Here is a 26,793-nt window from a genome sequence, read left to right as displayed (position 1 = left end):
ATGAACATATCAGCGTTTTCCAAATTGAAATTAATGGTTTTTTGGCTTAGTTATGGATTTAAGGATCTATGGGTGTTTAAATTTGCATGTAAATAGGTAGTCTTCTTTTGGCAGAGTTATGAGTTCTTTATTTTAAGTTCAGTTGTGTCCAATTTCGGTTTCGACCTTTTAATTATATTGCAAACTGCAAGGTTTTATAATTTTCGGTTTCTCGAAGTTAGTTCCCTTTCTTGTTAAAAATTAAAGTTAAAGTAAAGCAGACACACCCTTGTTTTGTTTATATAATTTATTGTTTATTTAAAGTTCCATCTGCGTGAACTTTTACTGATTATTATAATTAATTATTGTTAATTACAGGCTAATGTTTTAATTGCTAGACTTTAGCAAGTTCTAAAAAAGACATTACACATTATTATTCTTACGTAGATTATACCGCTTGACATTTAACATTACAACTAGCTAAGCTTACGCAAAAAAAAGTATTACAAATATTGTTTCGTTATATTTTAACTTTTCTTTCTTTAATATATATATATATATTTTTTTTAGGTTCATATAACAACGCAAAATAAAAAACAAACAAAATCTAAAAGACGGAAACCAAAAAGTGTTTAAAGAGCACAACTCGTTTGAACAAACACGCACTGAACAATTTGCTGGGAAATCTATATATAAAAGCGTTAGAATTTTTTTTAACTAAAAGTTTTAATTGAATTACACACTAGACCAACGCTTTCGCTTCTAATAATAATTAAAAATACAAACAAAAATTGAGCTAAACAAAATATTTTCAAGTTTGAACTATATACCATAAATGTATATTTCATAGAATTTCGCTAAAAAAAATAATAATAATAATAAACAAAAATTACAATCCCGTCCACCAACTTATACACCCACACAACAACCCACCCGCCCCCCATTTATCGCTGGAACCTCCCCAAAAGTTTGTTATTAATAATTTCCCCTCCCTCTTTCTCTTTCTCTCCTCTCGCACTCTTTCTCTTTCACCCTCTGATAAGAACGCAGCGCCAAGGACGATGGCAAAGGCTTTGATAACAGACCAGAGTCAGAGCCGAAAAGCAAAATTCCTTTGCCTCTCTGGTATTCTGAGTATTAAACTACAGTCAAACATCCCTAGGTCGAATTTCAAATGAATATTCAAGCTTCTATTCATTGCTTTTAATTTAAATTAAATAAATAAGAAATAGGAAGTCAATTTATATTATTAAAATAAGTTTACTAATTGCAATTGGAGCTTTGCATCTTGAAGTTAGTTAGGAGAATGTATAGATTTTATTTTCTTTTCAAAAATAAAGGAAGATTAAAATCTTTTAAAACAATTAAACAACTTTAAAGGTAAATTTTTAGAAGAATTGCTTTTAGAACATAATATTTATAAGTTTCTTTCAAAAAATTGTTTTTAGTTAAGAATATTTACAGAATTTGTTTTTAGATTTGCTTGTAGATTAATATATTTATGCTTTTTTTGCAGAAGAGTTATAATTTTTTAGGCGAACTGTAAATAATTATTTACATATTTCAAAATATACTTAGAAGATATTTGAGAACTGCGTTTAGATGAAAATATTTAAAAGATTTGTTAACTTTTTGATAAAAAATTAAGACTTTCTTCTAGATAGAAAATATAATTAAGCCTGTGTTTAGATAAACTATCAAAATATAATGTTTCTAAAAATTCGACTTGGAAGATTTTAAACTGTATTGGAGTCAATGCTCCCTGTCTCGCTCGACCGCGATCTGAAATCGAGCGAGGCGGCGCTATATATATAAATATATACATATATATGCATATATAGGAAGGAAAGGCGAGCGTTTGTTTAATTTCTATCGATTGCAAAATCCGTTTAACTGTTAATGAGTCGCGTATTTAGCGTGTTCTAGACCTAAGACGAAATAAATATACATATACGTGTTTATTAGTTTTCTTTTTGTATGTTTTTTGTACTCTCTTTACACTGGTATGTGTGTGTGTGTGGGGAGGGGGGGAGGGGGATAAGTTTAAAATTTCAACTAAAACCCAAAGTCGAGCACTGATCTAAATATTCACAGACAGACACACACGATAGCATTCATACACATATTTACACTTTAAACGTAATTACATAACGAAGATTATTGTTTATGGAACGACTTCGACAGCACAACGCATCGATCGATCGATCGGATCGGATCGGATCGGATCGGGTGATATGGTTGATATATACATAATCTCGAATGATCACTGGATAGCCACACGGAAATTGTATACCAAAGTTGTATCGTATCGCAGAAGGGCTTACATAAGCTATATAAAGATTGAGATTGAAATGATCGTGATCGCATAATTATTACTGTCATAATCATCTACAAATAAATGCTACTTTGTCACTTTGGCACAAACAAAAATAAGTTGTAGTTAAATTTAGTTATTGGTAAAATCAGTAAAGATTTAGTTGTTGATTGATTTTCGATTCGATACTACAAAATCAATTGCAAAGTAGTTTAAGTAGTTGTTGGTAAAATACAAACATAGTTGTTAATAAAAGGAGTTCTAGATTAAAATCAAATATTGGTTAAAACAGAAAGAAGTTCTTGGTGAAAATAAATCACTGAAATCTATGATATTTTCTAGTAACGATGCTATAAGCCTGGACTTTAAGCTAAAGTTACACATAGCTTCTGCTCTTCAAGTGATACATTTCCACTTTGTTTAAATTTCCGAGCTATCTTCATTATACCACACCGATCACTCTTGTGCTGTTGATTTGCGTTGCCATAGTTCCACACCCATTTTAGAAGGCATACCAAGTTCCATCGGCACGTCATCGCAGCGTGCTGGTCAAGGATCGATGCAGGACACTGGGACGCGTATGGATCACTGTCTGCGACGCTGGTGGTGGCGTATTGCTATTCGGATCAGGGGTATCCGGCGCCTCGCCGGCACTTAGGCTGCTGGCCGGTGACAATATGCAGGAGGCCGTTTCTGCCTCGCTAAGGCAACTGCTCAATTGCCGGATTACGCTTTGCGAGGCGCCACGCTGTTGCTGCTGCTCTCGTTCCCGTTCCCGTTCCCGATCACGCTGATTCTGCTGCTCTTGTTGAAACTTTCTGGCGGCTGTCACATTTACCACACTCACCGACTTGGAAATGGAGTTCTTTACCGACGACGGGGCCGGCGGCACCAGGGCCAAGGCGGGCGTCGGCGAGGGTGCCAGCTCCTCAAGGATCAATGTATTGGCCGGTGAACTATAGCCATCATCCATTAGCGTATCCAAAGACTGAACGCCCGCTGCCTCACCCGATGATGATTCGACGCTCTTTTGCAGGTTCTCAATCAAGTAGAGGACAATCCTTTCCAGCTGCTGCGGCGCCTGGGAGGCGGGCAAATCGGGACTGCTGCTCTGTGTGGGCATCTCTGCTTTGATAATTGTCGAGAATTTCTCCTTCATCTCGAGAACCTTTCGTCGGCCAGCCTCATCGTCCAGCAGCGTGTTGACGCAGTAAAAGGAGTGCACTTTAGTGCTGCCCGGATCAATTTCGAGGAAACCCTTGGTGTGCAGGTAGATGAAGCGACCATTTCGGGACAACAGCCGGTAGCAGCTCTCGCCATAGTCGCTATTGCAGTCATACATTTGGCGCAGGGCCACGATAACCCAGCGAACGTCGTCCAAGTGCATAAAGCAGAAGGGACTCAGATTGCGCACCTAGAAGATGGGGGAGAAGCATGGTTTAAAAATAAAGATATCATAGAGGGATTGGCTACACACCTCATCCTTCATGTAGCCGGCCACCAGGCCAATTCGCTGATCACAGTCAATGATGCTGCCATCGATTAGATGCCTTGTCTTGTACTCCAATTGATAGGGCTCTGGCTGCCGGTAGAATGTCATCCCATTCACCTCTGCCGCCTCCTCCACGGATCCTCCACGTTCCTCGCGTAGAACCCGAGCCATGGCCACCAGAACGATATCATTGCCGCTAATTCCATGCAATGCCGCCTGCGCGATGGCATCATGCTGCGGCGGCGGAACTGTCGCCGCTTCAGCCGCCGCCGCCGCAGCAGCAGCGGCAGCCAGCATATTATTGTTCCTTGATCTTCTGATTAACTGGGAAACAATGGGATAGTTGGCAGCTGCGCCGCCGGTTAGCGAGGAGTCGCTGCGTCGAAAGCAACCATCGATCTTCACCAGCTCGTAGTGGCGTGTAGCCTCCGCTCGGGTAGAGGCACGGGCCAGGCGCACGGTGAAGCAGCGGCGGTCGGAACGCAAGCGTTCATCGATGGCCGCCAGATGGGCCATGCTGCGCGGACTGGGCGTGCGACGATTGTAGGGATCCTCACCTAACCTATCCTCATCATCATCCTCCTGCTGCTGCCGCTGCTGCTGGTGTTCTTCTTCCCGCTCCATGTCCTCCTCCTCTAGATCACTGCCCGAGGCAGAGGCCGAAGTGGAAGTGGAGTGCTGCTGGGTGGTGTGCTGTTGCTGGTGTTGTTGTTGCTGCTGCTGGTAGAACAACGTCTCGATATCTCTAGGTATCAGCTGCTTCCGCAACAGGGCCTGGTCGTCGGGATGGGTGATCTGCAGCAGATTCTGGCCATACAAATCGGACTGACAGTGTCCCAGCAGCTGCTCGACGCTCGAGGAGACCAGCACGATCTGACCGCTGCAGGTGAGTGTGATGAAGCAGCTGTCCAGCAGCTGCAGCAGCGTGTCCGTGAGATGCAGGCTGGGATTCTGGATAGTGGGCAGCTCTGTGGCGGATGCAGAGGCGGAGGAGCAACCCTTGAGGCCAAGTTTCCGTCGCCGTCGGGATGCGGACTTGCCAAAGACATACTGCAAGCGCAGGCCGTGCGTGGCGAACCGAAGGACGGCGGTCTTGTCCAGGCGCCGTGAAGATTCCGCCGCATGCGGCACCATGGTGGCCAGCTCCTGGATGCTGGCATTCAGCTTGTCGCGTCGCTGCTTCTCGGCCAAATTGCGGGCTTCCCGGCCGTTGGCCGCCTCCGCTGAGGAGGAGCCCGTACCGGAGCCCCCCACCACGTCCACGGGGGCCGTCTCGGTTGCTGCCATTGCTCGGGGCTGGCTGGCGCTTGGCGTAATCCTTGCCAGCAACTCGCTCTCGTTCACTTTGTGGAAATCAATTGGCGCCTTGCGGTAAATGGAAGTCGTCACTCTCCATAACAGAGGTTACTCCCCCCGCGCTTGTGCTCCGTTTGCTTTTATCACTCCTCTTCGTCGCTTAATATTTTATTAAAAATATTTTTTGATGTGTGTTTTTTTGTTTTTGCTGCTTTTAAAGTTTTCAAGGTCTCCGCTTATGCTCCTCGCCCCCTCTCGCTCACGCACGCAAGCACACACACACACACACACAAACACTGGGGGCAACACACAAACACACACACGTCACTCTCACGCAACGTACATATGTTTTCTCTTTTTCGCCTTCGTACTTTTCCACTTGCTCCTCGCTTTATTACTGTTATTATTACTCGTTTTTCTATTATTTACTTATGCGTTTCGCCTTGTATATTTTCTTAGCCGTTGTTTTCTGTTGTCTTTTTTTTTTTTTTTGATTGCGTTGCGAATCTCAATCTCCTTTGCGTTGTGGTTGGTTTTACGTGTTGTTGGTGGTGCTTCTGATGTTGTTGTTGTTGCTGTTATTATGATTGTTTTTGTTGGTGGCTCAGCTCTGCTGTGCTGTTGTTGTTGTTATTGTGTGTTTTTTTGCTGCTGTGAGGTAACTCTCTTTCCACTGATTGGCAACGGCGACTGCTGCTTTACACTGCACTCACTATTTGCACTGGTTTTTGTTTATATTAAGTGATTAATTGTTTATTAAACAATTATGTAGCTCTATGGCCATGCTAGTGCTGGAAAGTGCGCCGCCACAGTTGCAGTGCTGAAAGAGGTCGCGCTAGTGTTGGCAAGCGGCTGTCCATCACCTCTTTGCATTATTTTCGCGAAACACTATATTTTCGATTTAAATTTAGCGCAGTACAGGGTTCGAATATAAATATTAATTAATTCAAGGAATAAAGGGAATAACACCAACAGAGGTCAATTAAGACTAAGACTATAATTTACCTTTATCCATGAGCATAAAACTGATTGAATATTTATATTTTTGTCAAGGTACGGCACAGACTTTTCGATCAAGCCACCTGCTGTTAAAAATTTAAATTCGCTTTCTATATGTCTTATGAATAATATATGTTTCAAAATTGTCAGGTTTATTTCATTCTATCTCGATTTGATATAATTCGATTCGATAATTCGCAATAAATCGATCACATCGCGTGCGTGATCATCTGTTTTTGTGCCAATTGGAAGAAACAGTGTGACCAGCCAACCAGGAAAGAATATTCCCGAGGGGAGCAGGAATCTGCCAGCTGTGCACGTGAAGTCGAAAGCTGCGAATCAGGGTAAATCTGTGATCGAATCCGGTAAGTTTACGGAGTATATATGTGTCCATAGCACCTGCTATAACATCTAAATCACTTCCCCTTCAGAAATGTCCAAGGCCAAGGGTAAGAAGAAGGAGCGCTTCGACGACAACGACGACGAGCAGTTGGAGAAAGTGGTGACGCAGGAGAAGAAGGCACCGAACAAGAAGGGTGGTGGAAAGAAGGGCAAGCGAGGCGGCGACTCCAGTGATGACGATTTTGCACCGCCCAAGGGCCGGGATGCTGACGACCTAGAGAGCATTGCCTCCTCCACGCAGAGCAAGCAACAACAGTCGAAGAAACAAGCCAAAAAGGGCAAGAAGGGCAAGAAAAACGATGACTGGAGCGACGAGGATGAGAAGCCAGTGAAGGCTCTGGCCGTCGACGAGGAGGAGCCACCGCAGGCCAAGCCAGCTGCCAAGAAACAGCCGCCGCCCAGCAAGAAAAACAAGAAGAACAAAAAGAAGAACGATGATTTCTCAGATGAGGACGAACCGGAGCTGGATCTTGGGGAGCCCGATGAGGATGAGGAGGAACTGCCGGCGGTGAAAGCTGCCAAGCCCGCCTCCAAAAAGTCGAAGAAGAAACAGGCGCAGCAGCAGAAGAACAAGTTCGCCATGAGCGACGATGACGATGAGGATCTTGACCTCGAAGAGGATCAGGTTGACTCCGAGGAAGAGCAGCTTCCCGTTAAGCCCGCTGCCAAGAAGTCTAACAAGAAGCAGAAGCAAAAGTTCGTCGCCAGCGAGGATGAGAATGAACCCGAGGCAGAGGACGATGAGCAGCCCGAGAAGGAAGTGGAGGAGCAAAAGGTAGAGGAAGTGCTCAGCGAGCAGGTGGCTGCCGTGACGCTCAAGGAGAAGTCTCCATCAGTTCCTGAACCAAAAGCGGAAGTTGCCCAGCCCGAAGAGGAACTGGAAGCCGAGGCCGAACCCGAAGACGATCCCAAGTCCGAGGAGTCCAACAAGGAGGCCAAGGAGAAGAAGCTCACCCACAAGGAGAAGAAAAAGCAAAAGAAGCAGCAGGAGTACGAGCGTCAAATGGAGCTGATGACCAAGAAGGGCGGCGCCGGGCACTCTGATCTGGACAATAATTTCACCATGTCGCAGGTGCAAAAGAGCGCTGGACAACAGGCTGCCTTGGAGCATGCCGTGGACATCAAGATTGAGAATTTCACCATCTCAGCCAAGGGTGAGTCACTTCCAAAGAATTTACTAGACGCTTTTCCTTACACACTCTCCTCTAGGTAATGATCTGTTTGTGAACGCCAATCTACTGATTGCTCATGGCCGTCGCTATGGCCTGGTTGGACCCAACGGACATGGCAAGACCACCCTGCTCCGTCACATTGCCACCCGTGCCTTTGCCATACCGCCCAACATTGATGTACTGCTCTGCGAACAGGAAGTGGTGGCCACCGATAAGACGGCCATTGAAACGATCCTGGAAGCGGACGTGCGTCGCACCAATATGCTGAAAAAGGCCGATGATCTGGAGAAGCAGTTCGCTGCCGGCGACATGACCGTCCAGGAGGAGCTAAACGACACATTTGCGGAGCTCAAGGCCATCGGTGCCTATTCGGCTGAGGCCAGGGCTAGGAGAATCCTTGCCGGTCTCGGTTTTAGCAAGGAGATGCAGGACAGACCCACCAACAAGTTCTCCGGTGGCTGGCGCATGCGTGTCTCCCTGGCCAGGGCTCTGTATCTGGAGCCCACGCTCCTTATGCTCGATGAACCGACGAATCATTTGGACCTGAACGCCGTCATCTGGCTGGATAACTATCTGCAGGGCTGGAAGAAGACGCTGCTGATCGTGTCCCACGACCAGAGTTTCCTTGACAATGTCTGCAACGAGATCATCCATCTCGATCAGAAGAAGCTGCAGTACTACAAGGGCAACTACTCCATGTTCAAGAAGATGTACGTGCAGAAGCGTCGCGAGATGATCAAGGAGTACGAGAAGCAGGAGAAGCGTCTGCGTGAGCTCAAGGCACATGGTCAGTCGAAGAAGGCGGCGGAGAAGAAGCAAAAGGAGTCGCTCACCCGAAAGCAGGAGAAGAACAAGTCCAAGCAGCAGAAGCAGGACGAGGATGAGGGCCCCCAGGAGCTTCTCGCTCGGCCCAAGGAATATATCGTCAAGTTCCGCTTCCCGGAGCCATCGCAACTCCAGCCACCCATTTTGGGTGTCCACAACGTTACCTTCGCCTTTGCCGGCCAGAAGCCTCTCTTCATCAAGGCTGACTTTGGCATTGACCTCACCAGTCGTGTGGCCATTGTGGGACCCAACGGTGTCGGCAAATCCACGTTCCTCAAGCTACTTCTCGGCGAACTGGAGCCTCAGGAAGGCGAGCAGCGTAAGAACCATCGACTGCATGTGGGACGCTTCGATCAGCACTCCGGTGAGCATCTGACGGCCGAGGAATCGGCGGCGGAGTATCTGCAGCGTCTGTTCAACCTGCCGCACGAGAAGGCGCGCAAGGCTCTGGGCTCCTTTGGTCTAGTCAGTCATGCGCATACCATCAAGATGAAGGATCTGTCCGGTGGCCAGAAGGCACGCGTTGCCCTTGCCGAACTCTGCCTGAGTGCGCCCGATGTGCTCATCCTTGATGAGCCCACCAACAACCTGGATATTGAGAGCATTGACGCCCTGGCGGAGGCCATCAATGAGTACGAAGGCGGCGTCATCATTGTCTCTCACGACGAGCGATTAATCCGTGAAACAGGCTGCACCCTATACGTCATCGAGGATCAGACGATCAATGAGATTGATGGAGAGTTCGATGACTACAGGAAGGAGGTGCTGGACTCGCTGGGCGAGGTGGTCAACAATCCCAGCGTGGTGGCCAATGCGGCGGTGCTGCAATAGCCCTGGACACTGGGAGTCCCAGCATTAACAACATCTCGTCAACCGGCTAGCCCTCTGTTAATTGTTCAACTGTTTAATGGTTTATAGTTAGTTAGCCTTTTTATACCAACCAATCTATATATATTATATACAGCAACAAATTGTGAGAGTAACAAATTAAAAGAAAAAAAACAAGAAGTATATGATTTGTTTCAATTTCAATGGGAATTTCTGATATTTCAGCAATAACTTAATGTTGATTTCTGTAAATTACAGTTTATATTTCAGTTCGCAGACCGATTTTGTGAGAGGCAAGGTAGAAAAAAAGGAAGGAAAATTTCAAGCTTATAATTAATACCCTAGTTCCTAAGCCTAAACTATGGAAAGTGCTCCCCTAGCCACTGCGATAGAAGCCCTTCACATTGTTGATGAGGTGGGCCATCCCATTGTAGCCATCCGTATCGAAATCAATGTTCTCGCCGCCAAACTCTATAACCTGCAAGTTGAGGGATGCAAAAAAGTAAGTACAGAAGACAACTCCTGCCAAAATCAAGCAGCTGCATTACCTCTTTGGCCCTGAGGGAGTCGGCGCCATGCGGCACTCCGATCACCTCCACCCAGGCTCCTGTGGCGACGTCCAGCTCGCCCGGCAAATTAATGCGCAGCTTGTGCTTGTCCGTGGAACTGGCCAGCAAAGTGGTCCCGGCCACGCTCTCCACGCGCACCATTATGCTCACCGTCTGGCCGGAAAACTGCTTCAGCATGCCGCCATTGATGATTGAGCGTGGATCAAAGGGTTCCATCATCTTAATGCAGTTAATTAGATTGGATTTTCGGTGGAAGCTGCGAGAATTTGCGAATTTCGGCGAGATGAAATGCAGTAAACAAGAAAGACCGCCAAACAGTGTGACCGCAGGCAGGCAGAGTTGCATAGATATCGATAGACATTGGGTATCGATAGGAAGCTGGCAGCTCAACACACCTCTAAAAAAACAGATTTCGTGGTGGAGCCGTGCGAACGGGGAACAATGAAGCAGCAGCTGTTGCCTGCTAATTGGAAAATTAAACAAATCCCGCACACACCGCAACAACGGACGGGCCGCGTCGCGATTTTGTGAGTTTCGTGTGAAGTTGGGCAAATTGAAAAAGCGTCGCAGGAGCCCTCCGCCTCGGCACAACACACGCAACAACCGAGCGAATCGAACAGAAAATACCAAAGTTAATAGTTTTGTTTTCGTAATACAATATCTCGGTGCGGGAGTGAAACAGAGCCAGAGAGAGAGAGAGAGAGAGCGAGAGCGCTGTACCGAGTTCCCGAGTCCGAGTGGGGGACAAGAAATTCAATTCCAATTCCCAATTGTTCAAAATTCAAAAATCAATTCCAACTCCACTCGATTCGCTCGTAGTTTGTTTTTGGCCAAAAGCGATACGCCCGCATGCAGCAGCGGTTGCAATATGGCGGCGAGTGAACAGGAAGCGAAGATGGCCACGACGGTGCGCCTGCCCATTGTGGGCATGACCTGTCAGTCCTGTGTGCGCAACATCCAGGAGCATATTGGCCAGAAGCCTGGAGTGCTGGTCGCCCGCGTTCTGCTGGAGGAGCAGGCGGGCTACTTTGACTACGATCCGCATCAGACCGATCCCGTTCGGATAGCCAGCGATATCGACGACATGGGCTTCGAGTGCAGCTATTCCGGGGAGCAGATAGAACAGGATAAGGCGACAAACGGCATCGGTGCAGCCTTGTGGACCAACATCCGGGTGGTGGGCATGACCTGCCAGTCGTGCGTGCGCAACATTGAGGGAAATATTGGCACAAAGCCCGGCATCCTCGCCATCGAGGTGGAGCTGGCAGCCAAGAACGCCCGCGTCCAGTACGATCCCGCCCAGTTAACGCCCGACCAGGTAGCCGAACTCATTGACGACATGGGCTTCGAGGCGTCGGTGCAAACAACGATACAATCCACCACACCGAGCCCCAGGACGCCGCCTAGTAGAAGATCGCCACGAAAGAGTCCAGATCCCGTCCAGCAGAATGGCAATGCCGTTGCCATACCCGTGGAACAGGAGCTGCTGACCAAGTGTTTCCTGCACATTCGTGGCATGACCTGTGCCAGCTGTGTGGCCGCCATCGAGAAGCATTGCAAAAAGATCTATGGCCTGGATAGCATACTGGTTGCCCTGCTGGCCGCCAAGGCGGAGGTCAAATACAATGCCAATGTCCTGACGGCGGAGAACATAGCCAAGTCCATCACCGAGCTGGGCTTTCCCACGGAGCTCATCGACGAGCCGGACAATGGCGAGGCGGAGGTGGAGCTGGAGATCATGGGCATGACCTGCGCCTCCTGCGTCAACAAGATCGAGAGTCATGTGCTGAAGATCAAGGGCGTGACCTCCGCCTCCGTTACACTGCTGACAAAGAGGGGTGAGTTCCAATCCTTTTTTTTCACTTATGGGAACCAAATCGGAGTAGCATTTTTATGCATTCCACAAGTGTCCCGGTTGTCCAGGATTATGGAAACATATTCCATAAATCTCTCCCGTGCATTCCACAAGTGCGACAAGTGTTGCGCAATAATGCAAGCTTGAACTCCGCATAACTGACGAGCGCACCTGGAAATGGATTCAGTTATCACCCAGTGCCAACGCACCTGTTGCGGTTTATTTTGCACCCAGCAACGCCCAGCAACTGGCAAAGCTAGATGAAAAATAAAACTGCAAATTCCTCTTAATATTTCGATTTTTGTTGTATACCCTTGAAAAGGGTTTCAGTTGCTCATAATAATTCTAATTTAAGATATCTGGATTCATTCATTCCAGGCAAAGGGGAATGAATAGTCTGGAAACCCTTTGGAATGAGTACTTCCAGTTGCCCCAATTTCCTTTGTATTTAAGTGAATATGATATTCGGGAATAGTAACAGCTGAGTGGCGGAGCATCGACAATCTGAAATCGTTGCAAATTTTCTCTTTGTTGTTCGTTGACTATTGACAATTTGGCCCAGCCAATTGTTTATTGTAACTGATATACTCGCTTTACTTTATGCTCTCTCTCTCTGGAACGGGATGGTCTGGAATCTGGAATCTGGAATGGGGATGGGAATGGGGGGGCAGTCGCTGACGATAAGAAAGTATTATATATACATATATATTCACTATGCTCGGAGCAAACAATGGCGACTAGATTAAAGTGCTTTGATCCGAGTTGGTGTGCGTGTGCACTAAAGTTATCTGGAACAGGCGGCGAACTAAGTCGCAAAAGGGCAGAAGGGGGAATGTGTGTGGGCGGACAGTGATTATGCATATTTGCACTTGATGGGGGAAAATAAAGGAAAAATTCCAGTCACTTCCAGACATTCTTATTAGTTTAGAAGAGAACATTAGCTGAAGGAAACAAGCTTTAAGGCTTAATGTAAAATATCTTTACGAGTTGAGAATTGGATTTTAGAAGGCTTAACAATTTATTGTTTTTTTCAGGAAGATCAAAATACGATTACAGGACAAAGAACAAAAGCCAATTTGTGTGTCTTTGTTATTGAAAATGATTAATTTACCTTTACCAACTCGCACTTAAAGCCTTGAAATTGAAAGTCCGCCTTGCCAAATCAAAACAAAACAAAAGTGAAAGAGATCGCAGCTCACACCCAATATAAGACATATATATATATGTATATATATTCACGTTCAAATACAACAACTATGAAATTAATCTGGCTTTTGTCTGGAAAGGCTGCTCTCCACTCCAGTCCGCTCTCTTTTTTATTTTTCTTGAGCTTTGCTGGAGGCGCTCTCCCTGCTCCGCATGCGTGACCACGAACTCCAAAATTACTTCCACTTTCTGCACTGAAAGAAATTTAAATGAATATTAAACAAGAAGCGGTTCCGAATCCTTGAATATTTTTATATGACATTTTTTTTGAAAAACTCTATGTTTAAAAAACTCATAACTAAGCCAAAAAACCATTAATTTTAATTCGGAAAACGCTGATATGTTCATTTTTAGCAGGTTAACAAAACTGCATACTTCATTTAAAATGTGAATTTTTGGCCAATTTTTGCAAATTTTCATGATGTAACCCCTTTCCTTTTTTCAAAAAATTGGAATTTATTGAAAAATTTTTTTTTCGTCCGGAGATAGCTGAAAAGATTCCCCTGTTGATGCTGATCAATAATATATATGATTTATAGGTTCGGAAAGGACTCCTTTACTTACTTTCAAGCTTCTGAGTAAAATTATAATACCCTGCAAGGGTTTACAAATTAAAATTAAAAAATTAAATAATATTAAATAATGTCTCAATATTTTCAAATATTTTATAATATTATATTTAAATATTATTCATTTATATTTAATAAACAAACATATAAGGAAATAATAATACATGTTCGAATAGTCATCTTTTTTGTATACTTTTCTATTATTTGAATCATATTTATTCCTCCTAATTTCTTGCTGTGCATTCCCAGTTCCATTCACCTTCACTTTGATTTAGAGTTGTGCTCTTTTTTGCCACTTTTGCCTCGCATATCTCCATTTGAAATGAGTGAACGGATTATGCAATATTTAATTCGCTCAACTAATGTTTGATCACAGATTGGCTTTAAGTTCTGGTTGACCCAAGGAAATCAGTTTGAAATTCCATTATTTATTCACAATTTTTACCCTCCTTTAACTTCTCGTTTGAAATTGAACATTTTTGTCTGGCGTACGTGCGCCGTTTCAAATAGCAAAGAAAAATAAGAAATAAAAAATAAAAAGAGTTTCATGCATAAAGTAGAGCTTAATAATTATGATTGCAATGAAACTGGTTTCGGTTTCACGTCTGACATGGATAAGCATTCGATGGAGAAAATCGTCAGCGAAAAAATGTATACATAAATGGGAAACTGCTTTGGAAAACTTATAAACCTTCAATTGATTCAGTTTGCTAACCGTCTATTAGTTTTATTTCAACAAAATTCAAATAAATAAACATGCAGTTGGTGTGCTTTTATTTTTTATTACTCAGAGTGTGATATTCTTTTACCCGAATGAATGGCTAATTCCATTGCTAATCTCTCATTGCACTTGGCCATTAGCTTACACTTACAACTAAAAAAAAAAATGATGTTAGTAGACTTTTGCTTAAATACTTTGTTAACTTAACAAACTAACTAATTTGTTATTTCGACTTTTTGTTGTTCATTAGCTTGTTTTGTTCTCTTGGCTACACTCCATCGGTAGTCGGAATTGGGCGTGTAAACTGTTGGGCAAAACATATGTTTCCTCAGATTCTTATCAGCCGGCGATAAGTGCCGACGACGACAACAACAGCAAACAGCAAATACGAATTGAAATTGTTCTAAAATTGTAACAACGACATCGGCCCAATAGCGATAAGAGGGGTATAGCCGGTGAGAAATGAAAAAGGAAAACTCAAAAATTGCAAAACTGATAATGAGCTGGCATGCATTCAATTAATTCCAATCCTTAAAAGATTATAATATTGAAACGAGTCATGAGAAATGATGGGGTACAATATATAGACTTGAAGTTTGGTATATATATTTGAAATGCTTGGGAAATATAAAGTCTTAAAGTTGGTATATATATTTGTAGTTCATTTAATATAATTTAATCACAAATGTATGAAATATATGAAACTTTAACCGGGTATTTCATAGTCTGGAGCCCTATAAATCCACTGCTTCTTACTTTCCTTGTCTATATTTTTATTTATTTGATACAGAAAATATTAAAATTGATTATTTATTCAAGTTTATATACTTCTAAGCAAAAAATGAGCTTGTAATCTTCTTTTCCTTGTTTATAATAAGTTTTATGTGAATGGAGAAAAGATGAATTATTTGTTAAAGTTCATGAACTTCTAAGCAAAAAACAAGAGCTTGTAATCAGTGTTTATCCTTGTTTATATTTATTTATTTAAAGCGAGTGAAGATTCAAATGAATTTCAAATTATTTTTTCAAGTTCATGAACTTCTAAACAAAACAAAAATAAGAAGCTTGTAATCATTCATTTTTATTCATCTCTGGCAGCTTGATTCATTCATTGGAATGTAAACAAGCACACGACCCACAAAATATAACAAAAACTCCCATCATTTATTAAAGATCGATCGTTGCATGAGGGAGTATCATCAATAATTAGCAAAAATTGTCATTGAAGCGATATCTGTCTGAGTATGTGATCACGGCATTATGCTCCTTAATCCTGGCCCGATTTTGCACACGACTCTGATTGTAGATAATATTGTCCACTTTGCTGACCCGCTAAGTGAACGATAAACAATGATATCATGTGTTCGTCAGGCCCTTTCCTATCTCTTAGGGAACTTGTTCAATTTCCTTATATTGTAACATGTTGATCTTCATTTAGATTACTGCAAATTAATTGCAAATTAATAAAAGGAAATAATGAAAGAGAGAAAGAATGAGGGGTTTTTCCAAAGGGGATTTTCATATGCATTCAGTGAGGCATTTTCTAGGTTATTTTTTCTGATGAGTAAGCTTTTGATGATCTGGAGAGAGAGAGATATATGAGGCATAGCTTTATATATATATATAAATAATAATAATAAAATCATATACCATATATACTTTTCTCAAGTCGGATGATTATTGGAAATATATAATTTAAAACTTCTGTCAAGCTGTCAAATATTGATTGAATATGTAAATATTCTGTATTTGATGGTTTGCTTATAAAATATATTGTATACTTTCAGTATTTCTTGATTCTTATAATGTTATTTTCAATTAAATGTTTAATTTTACAATTTGTAAGCAAGAATATCTCTTGAAACTCATAATTCCTTCTTTTTTTTTTATTAAATTTACTTAGCTTTGGTCTTAGTTTTTCGCCAGCACATGCATTTTGCATTTATTTCCTGTAAATTAATATTCTAAGTCTCACTTGACTATAAATTTGATACGATAAATGCACTCGGCTTTTTAAAGCTCTCATTATAATAACAAACACATGCAATTTCATCGAGTCATGCTCAGCGATTACTAGTCGTGCTTATCAGGTACGTGGGGGCCTTCCCTTGCTTTTCTATTTGAAAATCGAATAATGAAAAATGTTTCATGCGGTTCCTCTGGGTTATTGGGAAAAGCAATAACATGACAGAGACGGAGACGGAGATGGAGATGGAGACCTTTGAGAACTGATAGAAACATGAAGAACAGATGGTAGAAATATCGTTGGGTTGGGTAACATGCTAATAATCAACAAACATACATATATGTACCATAAAAGTTGAACAGTTTAGCTATGTTATCTTATCGGGAGCGATGAACCCACTAAAGGGGTCCCCAAAAGTCTTCCAGGCATTGGAGCTCCCAAAGCTACACGGATATTTATTTAATTCCGAATGCCTAAATACTTTCGTTTCCATGCCACATGGTTCCCTTATATATTATATTAGAGTGAACCGCAGTTGTATTTTAGGGTTTATAATTATTAAGAAACTAGAAAGGAACCCAAGTTCTGAAACTGCAGTTTGCCATTGAAGTATAGGATCGTATTAAGCTTAAAATATTCACATTCTTTGAATCGATATTTTTGTTTATATTTTTTTATGACAATTTTTTAAACAAATCAAAATTTAAAAATTTCATAACTAAGCCAAAAACGTATTAATTTCAATTCGAAAAGCGGCAGTATGTTAATTTTTAGCAGGTTAACAAAACTGCATACTCAATTTAAAAAGTGAATTTTGGTCGATTTTTGCACATTTTCATGATGTAACCCCCTTTCTTTTTTTCCGAAAAATGGGAAATTTCTGAAAAAAATTTTTTCAGCCGGATAAAGCTAGAAAGAAAGGCCAGTAGATGCTGATCAAGAATATATATGATTTATGGGGTCGGAAATGGCTCCTTCACTTATTTTTAAGCTTCTGACTGAAGGTCCATTACCATTTTTATACCGAAATGAACAGTATTTTTATATGAAATTTTTCGACAAATCAAAATTTAAAAATCTCATAGCTTAGCCAAAAACGCATTAATTTCAATTCGGAAAGCGGCAGTATGTTAATTTTTAGCAGGTTAACAAAACTGCATACTCAATTTAAAAAGTGAATTTTGGTCGATTTTTGCACATTTTCATGATGTAACCCCTTTCCTTTTTTCCGAAAAATGGGAAATTTCTGAAACATTTTTTTTTCAGCCGGATAAAGCTAGAAAGAAAGGCCAGTAGATGCTGATCAAGAATATATATGATTTATGGGGTCGGAAATGGCTCCTTCACTTATTTTTAAGCTTCTGACTGAAGGTCCATTACCATTTTTATACCGAAATGAACAGTATTTTTATATGAAATTTTTCGACAAATCAAAATTTAAAAATCTCATAGCTTAGCCAAAAACGCATTAATTTCAATTCGGAAAGCGGCAGTATGTTAATTTTTAGCAGGTTAACAAAACTGCATACTCAATTTAAAAAGTGAATTTTGGTCGATTTTTGCACATTTTCATGATGTAACCCCTTTCCTTTTTTCCGAAAAATGGGAAATTTCTGAAACATTTTTTTTTCAGCCGGATAAAGCTAGAAAGAAAGGCCTGTAGATGCTGATCAAGAATATATATGATTTATGGGGTCGGAAATGGCTCCTTCACTTATTTTTAAGCTTCTGACTGAAGGTCCATTACCATTTTTATACCGAAATGAACAGTATTTTTATATGAAATTTTTCGAAAAATCAAAATTTAAAAATCTCATAACTCAGCCAAAAACGCATTAATTTCAATTCGGAAAGCGGCAGTATGTTAATTTTTAGCAGGTTAACAAAACTGCATACTCCATTTAAAATGTGAATTTTTGGCCGATTTTTGCGAATTTTCATGATGTAACCCCTTTCCTTTTTTCCGAAAAATGGGAAATTTCTGAAAAAATTTTTTTCAGCCGGATAAAGCTAGAAAGAAAGGCCAGTAGATGCTGATCAAGAATATATATGATTTATGGGGTCGGAAATGGCTCCTTCACTTATTTTTAAGCTTCTGACTGAAGGTCCATTACCATTTTTATACCGATATTACCAATATTTTTATATGAAATTTTTCGACAAATCAAAATTTAAAAATCTCATAACTCAGCCAAAAACGCATTAATTTCAATTCGGAAAGCGGCAGTATGTTAATTTTTAGCAGGTTAACAAAACTGCATACTCCATTTAAAATGTGAATTTTGGTCGATTTTATAATATTTTAATGATGTAACCCCTTTCCTTTTTTTCCGAAAAATGGGAAATTTCTGAACAATTTTTTTTTTTGGCCTGAGAAGGCTTAAAAGATTCGGCTGTTGATGCTGATCAAGAATATATATAGTTTATAGGGTCGGAACTTACTCCTTCATTTAGTTTTAAGCATCTGGCCGAAACAGTAATACCCTGAATGATCAGTTTTGAATCTATCGTAAGAGTAAGAAATCAATATTCGTGAATAATTTATAATTAAGTAAGGGTATTAACTTTGAGTATACGTTTTCAGATATCCTAAATACAAATTGTTGTGCCACTTGAAATTAAAATTAAGTAATGGGGTCCCTGGCAATAAGGAAATTTAGGAAAATAAATAAATATCTAGACCTAGGGCTGATCCCTCCTATAGCATCTAAATAAATAGTATAATTGTCATGGTCAATACTTACCGCATAAGAAGACACACCTTCCTGTTGAGAATCATATTCCTGATGACTTCAAGTAGGCTTTCGAAATGGGCTTCTTCCTGGTTATCCAAAAGTATTGCATTGGTCAGGTGATCATTTTCAGGTCAAAGGGTAATCACTATCACGATCACTATTGATGTAAACAGTAGGGAGGCCTCCGACGGAATGAGGTCAGCGGGATGGTAGGGTCTGTATTTATAGTCTCCCAGTGAAGAGAACAGAGAAGAGAGTTGGGGAGAGTTAGAGAAAGTTAGAGAATAAGAGATGCCTCTAGAGATTCCTCTAGAGATGCACAGAGAGAGATAGATAGAGGGAGAGGAAGTGAGAGAGGGAGTGTGAGTGCGAGTGAGAGAGGGAGTGAGAGAGGGAGTGAGAGAGGGAGTGTGAGAGATAGAGAGTTAGACGCAGGAAGAGATACCTGTCCTTTTCAAAAATACCTCTCGCATTCTTTTTATATTTATAAAAATATATTTATAATATATTTAAATTCATGTAATAAACAAACAAGATAAGATAAAAAAAACAAGATAATTTATAAATATCACCAATATGACCTTAAACTGTGTCACTTGTCCGCTCAAGAGAGACATATGTCCGTTAAACCTTAGGTTTAGTTTAAAACCTGCAAAAGTATCTGAATATACACCAGGTTCTGCCCAATACAATATATGTATATGAGGCTAAAACTATTACAAGTATGTACTCTCGTCTGGGCAATCGATTTTGCAATTGGAAATCATTTGAATCCGGTTTAACGCTCCAATTTCAATACCAGAACCGAACCGGCATTAGCTTGAAACCTCTAGAGCTTCCCCCTTCCTTCACTTGGTTTCTCTCCAAGAGGGGATTTTCGAAGTACACACAGACAGGAGTGGCCATAAAAGTGATAACTTGACAGAACAACAAGATATTGTGATGAAATTATCAACAGAATTAAGATATAGTCGTTTGATGAGAACATGTCTTAACTACTTTAGGGGAATTTCCTTTCAAAGTCTCGTTTTCATCAGAAAAACAAACAAATCACAAAGATTTATAGTTGATTTTTTTAAACAATGGTTCCAAATTTCAAATACTTATTTTGTTTTTGAAAGCTAGAAGATGTCTTCTTTTAAATTCGAATTTCTCTACAAGTTATCTTTTTGCAACTGAACCCAATGTAATGTCCCAGACTGTAAACTTGTCTGTAATTGTAATTAAAACCATGCAAAAGCAGCTTTCTCTATTTTTCTACGACTGGTTTTGCACTAAAACAAGTCTCGTTTTAAGCTTTAAATATTGTAAAATACTGAAATATATCAAATGAACTTCTTAAATATAACTAAAGCAGCAAAATCGAACTAAATTTAGTTAATTTTTCAATCCATAAATCATTTCAGACTTTTCTTTGCGATGTAAAAGTACAAAAATAGTTATTTTAATAATAAATAAACTATATTATGATTAAATTTCTATATAAATAATTTCGAACCCCAACAAATTCACTTAATAATATTATAATTTATAATTGTTTTCTTTTTTTGTAGGAAAATTCCGATACAGCACAGAGGACACAGGACCAAGGAGCATATGTGAGGCCATCGAGGGACTTGGCTTTGAGGCCAAGCTAATGACCGGCCGGGACAAGATGGCCCACAATTATCTGGAGCACAAGGAGGAGATCCGGAAGTGGCGGAATGCCTTCCTCGTCTCCCTGATCTTCGGCGGACCCTGCATGGTGGCCATGATCTATTTCATGCTGGAGATGAACGACAAGGGACATGCGAACATGTGCTGCATTGTCCCTGGGCTGTCGATGGAGAATCTGGTGATGTTCCTGCTCTCCACACCGGTGCAATTCTTTGGCGGCTTTCACTTCTACGTGCAATCGTATCGGGCCATTAAGCATGGCACCACCAATATGGATGTCCTCATCTCGATGGTCACCACCATTTCGTATGTGTACTCCGTGGCTGTGGTAATAGCGGCGATCCTGTTGGAGCAGAATAGCTCACCGCTGACCTTCTTCGATACGCCGCCCATGCTGCTGATCTTCATTTCCTTGGGCCGCTGGCTGGAGCACATAGCCAAGGGTAAGACCTCCGAGGCCCTGTCCAAGTTGCTCTCCCTCAAGGCGGCCGACGCTCTGCTGGTGGAGATCTCCTCCGATTTTGACATCATCAGCGAGAAGGTTATATCCGTGGATTATGTACAGCGTGGTGATATCCTAAAGGTTATACCCGGCGCCAAGGTGCCCGTCGACGGGAAGGTTCTCTATGGCCACTCCACTTGCGATGAATCGCTAATAACAGGCGAATCAATGCCGGTGGCAAAGCGCAAGGGATCCGTGGTCATTGGCGGTTCGATCAATCAGAACGGTGTCCTCCTGGTGGAGGCCACGCATACGGGTGAGAACACAACGTTGGCCCAGATCGTGCGACTGGTGGAGGAGGCTCAGACGAGCAAGGCACCGATCCAGCAATTGGCGGATCGCATTGCCGGCTACTTTGTGCCCTTCGTGGTGGTCGTATCGAGCATAACGCTAATCGGTTGGATCATCATTGGGTTTGCCAATCCCAATCTGGTGCCCGTTGCCATGGAGCATAAGATGCATATGGATCAGAATACGATTATTGTTAGCTATGCCTTCAAGTGTGCTCTCAGTGTCCTGGCCATTGCCTGTCCCTGCGCTCTTGGCCTGGCTACGCCCACCGCCGTCATGGTGGCCACTGGAACGGGTGCGATCAATGGAGTGCTGGTTAAGGGTGCCACAGCCCTGGAGAATGCCCATAAGGTGAGTTGTAACATTCTGAAGTTTTCAAGGTTTGATTAATTAATTCACCTTCTCTCCCGCCCAGGTCAAGACAGTGGTCTTCGACAAGACCGGCACCATAACACATGGCACTCCAATGACCAGCAAGGTCACCCTCTTTGTGCCCGCCCAAGTGTGTAGCCTGGCCCGGGCCCTGACCATTGTGGGAGCTGCGGAGCAGAATAGCGAGCATCCAATTGCCTCGGCCATCGTTCATTTTGCCAAGGACATGCTCAATGTGGGTGCTAATCCCCAAGGCGGTAGCTTTGGCAAGAGCAGCAATTTCCAAGCGGTTCCTGGCTGTGGCATTCGCGTCACCGTTACCAACTACGAACAGACTCTGCGGCAGGCCTGCAACGCGGAGAGGATCATCAACTATGAGAACCTGCATCGCAATCAGCCGCAACGACCGATCCCTGTGGACAATGGAGCCAGCATCGAGTACCTGTTGGCACAGAGCAACAGCAACAGCAACAGCAAATCGATGGAGCAGACGAATCAGCAACTTCTCTCCGACTTGGAACTGGAACAGGAGCAACAGCTTCTCCTCACAGAGAATAATCAGCAGCAGAAGATTATTGATGGTCCGGAGATTAAGGTGCTGATTGGCAATCGGGAGTGGATGCAACGCAATGCCATCGATGTGCCGCTGGCGATTAGCGATTGCATGGAACATGAGGAGCGCAAGGGACACACTGCCGTGCTCTGTGCCCTCAACGGGCAGCTGGTGTGCATGTTTGCCGTCTCTGATATGGTCAAGCCGGAAGCCCATCTAGCTGTCTACACGCTCAAGCGCATGGGCATCGATGTGGTACTGCTCACTGGCGACAATAAGAACACAGCTGCTAGCATTGCACGAGAGGTGGGCATTCGAACTGTTTATGCCGAGGTGCTGCCATCGCATAAGGTCGCGAAGATCCAGAGAATTCAACAGAATGGCATACGAGTGGCCATGGTCGGTGACGGTGTCAACGATAGTCCAGCGCTGGCGCAGGCGGACGTGGGCATTACCATAGCCGCTGGCACAGATGTGGCAGCCGAGGCCTCGGACATTGTCCTCATGCGCAACGATCTGCTGGATGTGGTGGCCTGCCTGGATCTCTCCCGTTGCACGGTTCGTCGCATCCGCTACAACTTCTTCTTTGCCAGCATGTACAATCTGTTGGGCATTCCGCTGGCCAGCGGTCTCTTTGCCCCCTACGGCTTCACGTTGCTGCCGTGGATGGCATCCGTGGCAATGGCCGCCAGTTCGGTGAGCGTGGTGTGCTCCTCGCTGCTGCTGAAGATGTATCGCAAACCCACAGCGAAAACGTTGCGAACGGCAGAGTATGAGGCACAGCTAGCGGCAGAGCGTGCTGGCGGTTCGGAGTACGAACTGGATAATCTATCGCTGCATCGGGGCCTGGACGATCTGCCCGAGAAGACGGGCAGGATGGCCTTCAAGCGATCCAGCCAATCGCTCATCTCACGGATTTTCATGCATGGCAATGGAAGTGCCGGCGGTGGCGGCCTGTCTTCGGTGGATGCCAAGCACCATGAGGAGGGTCTGCTGGATCCTGAGGAGCAGTATGATGCACGCACCCAGATCATTAAGAGCCGCTATCATACCAGTGACAGGGACCTCACCGAGCTGCAGAAGCTGTAATCTAATCCCACCCAAGGACGACCACAAAATCGACACAAAATTTGCAGTGAAATTGTGAAAATTCTTTAGCGGGCATTAAATGGAATTAGAAACTATGCAGAATGAGAGAGAGAGAGAGATAGAGCGGGAATTATAAGTACCTTGTACATATATATGCAGGATATTCCTTACCCAAGTCTAGGTTTTCAGTGGGGTTCCCCCAATTCCACATACAAAAAAGGGAGAATTTTGGGGATATTTTTGGATGTACTTTCAGTATGTATATATTGCTCAAAGACCAGAAATTAATTTATATATATATTTTATTTTAACCTGCTGAGAGATTTCAATCCAAAAATATCCCTTACTTTCCTCTGGTATTTAATTGAGGGATTGATCGGACTTGATATCGTTTAGGGAAAAAGGGAAATATAACCCTGGCAAGTTTTCTATTTTTCTACAAACCCCGCATCCGCATAAGCATCCTTACCCGTCCCCTTAAATATTGTTATTTCTATCCTTACTTTTTTTGTATGAGAAACTTTAAATCTGTATAAGTTACTGTTTTTTTTTTCCTTTTGTCATTATTATTATTATTCATTATTTTTTCCTTTTTTTTTTGTGTTTTCATTGTAAGCTAAATACTATTATTAAGTTTAACTGAACAAAGGCACAAGGCGACATCAACCCAGAAACATCATTGACCTATTGTTACTTATTGTTAATAATAAAAAACAAAAAAAGAAACAAAGAATAAATAAAAAAAGACGAAAATCGAACAACATCCGAGAGAGACATCCTTGACCCCATATCGGCCTTAAAAACAAAACACTTGTAAGACAATTTCGGGCACAAGTCTAGCAAAAAATATAAAAAATAATAAAAAATAAAAAACCCTACATACCACAACGACAAACATTCTTTATATGTAACTTTAATTTTTATATACAACAAAAAAAGAGATGAAAGAAAAACGCAAATGCGTTGTAATTGTAAATATAAAATAAAACGACAGAAGATATGCTGAGAGGAGAGAAAAATCTCCATACTGGCAGTCAAATGGCATAGTTAATTAATTATTATTTAATTTACAGGAAACAACAGCTCGTAAAAATACCTATGATCACTAATTACCTATGAACAGTAAGTATCTCTGATCAGCAATTAACTATGATCAGTAAGTAACTCTGAACACTAAGTATCTATGACCAGTAAGTAACTCTGATCAGTAAGTAACAATGAACATTAAGTAACTATGATCAGTAATTAACTATGATCAGTAAGTTTCTATGAACATTAAGTTACTCTGAACACTAAGTATCTATAACCAGCAATTAATTATTATCAGTAAGTATCTATGACCAGTTAGTAACTATGATCAGCAATTAACTATGATCATTAAGTAACTCTCAGCAGTAAGTATCTATGACCAGTAATTATTTATGATCAGTTACTAACATTGAACACTAGTAAACAATGACTTGCAACTTTTGAAACACAACACATATCTGAGACGTGGCCGGTAGAAGTTGCTTCATTCCGGGGATGTTAGAACCAGTTGGGAATCATATGCTCAGACGTGTGTGATTTGTTTTGGAACAAATTTAAGACCATTTGAATGAAACTATGGAGATATTCTTTTATATAATTTTAATAGTATATAAATTGGACCATGGCGAATCGGTGGACTATATATATACATATATATAGCTGACATAGGAACAATCGGAACATTTTAAGAAAAAACATTATAACTTTTCCAGTTTTGAACAGATTTTCATCAAATTTAATATATACCCATTATTTATTAATCTAGAATTTTGTGTAAAGTTTTATGAAAATCGGACTACTATATCATATATCTGTCATACAAACGATCGTTAAATATAGAGAAAAATGCAAAATGGTGAATGATATAAAAGCAGGCATTACTTTATTGTTTTTTAATATATATATATATAATCTATATTGTATTAATTCCTAGTGACCGAATTTCAATCTGCAAGGGTATACAGACGTCGGCGTCCCGAAGTTAGCTTCCTTTCTTGTTTTATATAATTTTTCGACAATTCAAAGTTTAAAAAACTTATAAAAAAGGATTAATTTCGATTCGGAAAGCGGTCCTAGGTTAGTTTTTAGTAGGATAAAATAATAATTTTTTAAAAATTCAAATTTTTTGTTATAAATTTGTGAAAAATTAAACAAAGTAAAATTATTGAAAACTTTTGAAAAAAAATATTCGGCCGGAGATAGCTAAAAAGATTCGCCTGTTTATGTTGATCAAGAATATATATGATTTATAGGGTCGGAAATGACTCCTTCACTGCGTTGCAAGCTTTGGAATAAAATTATAAAAGCAATTTTATCTATTCTTATTTTTTAGAAACAACATTTTTCAAATCACATCATCCTTGACTCCAAACTGTCAAGTTTATCATCTACCTTAGCTCGACAAGCCCCAACAGAGCTCAGTTCTATCAAACACATCGTATCGGCAACATCTAAAAAAAAATACAAAAATATCCAGCCCAAAAAAAATTGAAAATTTTCTAAAAAATATATAAAAAAAAATTTTTTTAAATCTTGAAAATATTTTTGTTTGAAATTTTCGATCAACAACTTTTCTAAACTCTTCCAAGTTCCTTTTTTGGTGCCTTAACTTCAAATTAGATTAAGTTTAGATTTAAGTTGTTTTATATTTAGGATTAAGCATAAAGTTGATCAATGCGCGATGTACACATTTACATACAGGTAAGTGTTCTTAAAAAAAAAAGTAGTCCTTAAAAACCTATTAAAATAAATCGGTACACAGGACAAATACATATATTTTATGGCCGTAATGGGGATTTATAAACAAATGGGGAGAAATCGAAGTCGGTGAGGGTTGGAAGGGTGGAAGGATGCAAGCAGCCAGAGAAATGACATGACAAGGTACATACCAAGTACTGATATCCACAGACAGACGAAATCGAAATTCATCCGGGAAGGCACCAAGTCACTTCCGAAAGATCCCAATGCAAGTATCTTTTATTAAGGAATTTAAGAAGATAATCCTAATTCTTGAATCCATCTTCAAACAGAAGCAACCACCATGCCCATCTGGCTGTTCCAGCTGGAGGAGGGACAGCCGGAGTGGTCCGAGATCCTGATTGGCGCTTTCCTTTAACCTTTGGCATTACAAAAATACACCTAACCAAAAAAAAATCCTGGTTTTCTAATTATTTTGGGTACTTGGTTTTGTATAGGAAAGAAAATACATCGTTAGGGATTTAAATTTCAGACTTTACTGGGATCTGTGGAAATGGAACCTTTTTCCTAGTTTCCTATTATTCCTATGATAGCTATATGATCTGGATCTGGATCAGATCAACAAGACTGTTGAGGATATTTAAACTATAGGAATGTTACATTTTTATTGCGTTG

General features: G+C 41.4%; 4 protein-coding genes and 1 long non-coding RNA gene across 5 annotated transcripts; 3 read left to right on the top strand and 2 right to left on the bottom strand.

Annotated features, from left to right (window-relative positions):
• Positions 1 to 271: 271 nt before the first annotated feature.
• Met (Methoprene-tolerant) lies at positions 272 to 5,918 on the bottom strand. Its single transcript, XM_020956557.2, has 2 exons — positions 3,771 to 5,918; positions 272 to 3,707 (listed from the first exon to the last, which is right to left on the bottom strand). The coding sequence occupies exons 1-2, from the start codon at positions 5,070 to 5,072 to the stop codon at positions 2,826 to 2,828; spliced, it is 2,184 nt and encodes a 727-aa protein (XP_020812216.2). The 5' UTR covers positions 5,073 to 5,918; the 3' UTR covers positions 272 to 2,825.
• Positions 5,869 to 9,490, top strand: LOC110187142 (ATP-binding cassette sub-family F member 1). Its single transcript, XM_020956556.2, has 3 exons — positions 5,869 to 6,445; positions 6,512 to 7,636; positions 7,692 to 9,490. Exons 2-3 carry the CDS (start codon positions 6,514 to 6,516, stop codon positions 9,308 to 9,310), a joined length of 2,742 nt encoding a protein of 913 aa, XP_020812215.2. The 5' UTR covers positions 5,869 to 6,445; positions 6,512 to 6,513; the 3' UTR covers positions 9,311 to 9,490.
• Positions 9,491 to 9,495: 5 nt separating this feature from the next.
• Positions 9,496 to 10,493, bottom strand: RPA3 (Replication protein A3). Its single transcript, XM_020956558.2, has 2 exons — positions 9,856 to 10,493; positions 9,496 to 9,785 (listed from the first exon to the last, which is right to left on the bottom strand). The coding sequence occupies exons 1-2, from the start codon at positions 10,219 to 10,221 to the stop codon at positions 9,684 to 9,686; spliced, it is 468 nt and encodes a 155-aa protein (XP_020812217.2). The 5' UTR covers positions 10,222 to 10,493; the 3' UTR covers positions 9,496 to 9,683.
• ATP7 (copper-transporting ATPase 1) lies at positions 10,284 to 24,149 on the top strand. The gene is made up of 3 exons (XM_020956555.2): positions 10,284 to 11,714; positions 20,482 to 21,728; positions 21,793 to 24,149. The coding sequence occupies exons 1-3, from the start codon at positions 10,745 to 10,747 to the stop codon at positions 23,389 to 23,391; spliced, it is 3,816 nt and encodes a 1,271-aa protein (XP_020812214.2). The 5' UTR covers positions 10,284 to 10,744; the 3' UTR covers positions 23,392 to 24,149.
• Positions 24,150 to 25,840: 1,691 nt separating this feature from the next.
• LOC147645002 (uncharacterized) lies at positions 25,841 to 26,592 on the top strand. The gene is made up of 3 exons (XR_015272253.1): positions 25,841 to 26,121; positions 26,183 to 26,386; positions 26,451 to 26,592. It is a non-coding gene; the product is annotated as an uncharacterized LOC147645002 (long non-coding RNA).
• Positions 26,593 to 26,793: the final 201 nt, after the last annotated feature.

Source organism: Drosophila serrata, unplaced genomic scaffold (genome assembly GCF_035046125.1).
Source record: "Drosophila serrata isolate PLE 108 unplaced genomic scaffold, ASM3504612v1 contig_36, whole genome shotgun sequence".
Taxonomy (NCBI): domain Eukaryota; kingdom Metazoa; phylum Arthropoda; class Insecta; order Diptera; family Drosophilidae; genus Drosophila; species Drosophila serrata.
This window is presented reverse-complemented; position numbering and strand designations above follow the sequence as displayed.

Bases quoted from the DNA above. Each gene is read 5' to 3' on its own strand.
- Met (XM_020956557.2), bottom strand. From the start codon at position 5,072: ATGGCAGCAACCGAGACGGCCCCCGTGGACGTGGTGGGGGGCTCCGGT. The intron at 3,708-3,770 runs GTGTGTAGCCAA...CCCATCTTCTAG, and splicing joins CCGGCTACATGAAGGATGAG to GTGCGCAATCTGAGTCCCTT.
- ATP7 (XM_020956555.2), top strand. From the start codon at position 10,745: ATGGCGGCGAGTGAACAGGAAGCGAAGATGGCCACGACGGTGCGCCTG. The intron at 11,715-20,481 runs GTGAGTTCCAAT...CTTTTTTTGTAG, and splicing joins TACACTGCTGACAAAGAGGG to GAAAATTCCGATACAGCACA. The intron at 21,729-21,792 runs GTGAGTTGTAAC...TCTCCCGCCCAG, and splicing joins CCCTGGAGAATGCCCATAAG to GTCAAGACAGTGGTCTTCGA.
- RPA3 (XM_020956558.2), bottom strand. From the start codon at position 10,221: ATGCAACTCTGCCTGCCTGCGGTCACACTGTTTGGCGGTCTTTCTTGT. The intron at 9,786-9,855 runs GTAATGCAGCTG...CTCAACTTGCAG, and splicing joins ACTCCCTCAGGGCCAAAGAG to GTTATAGAGTTTGGCGGCGA.
- LOC110187142 (XM_020956556.2), top strand. From the start codon at position 6,514: ATGTCCAAGGCCAAGGGTAAGAAGAAGGAGCGCTTCGACGACAACGAC. The intron at 7,637-7,691 runs GTGAGTCACTTC...ACTCTCCTCTAG, and splicing joins TTTCACCATCTCAGCCAAGG to GTAATGATCTGTTTGTGAAC.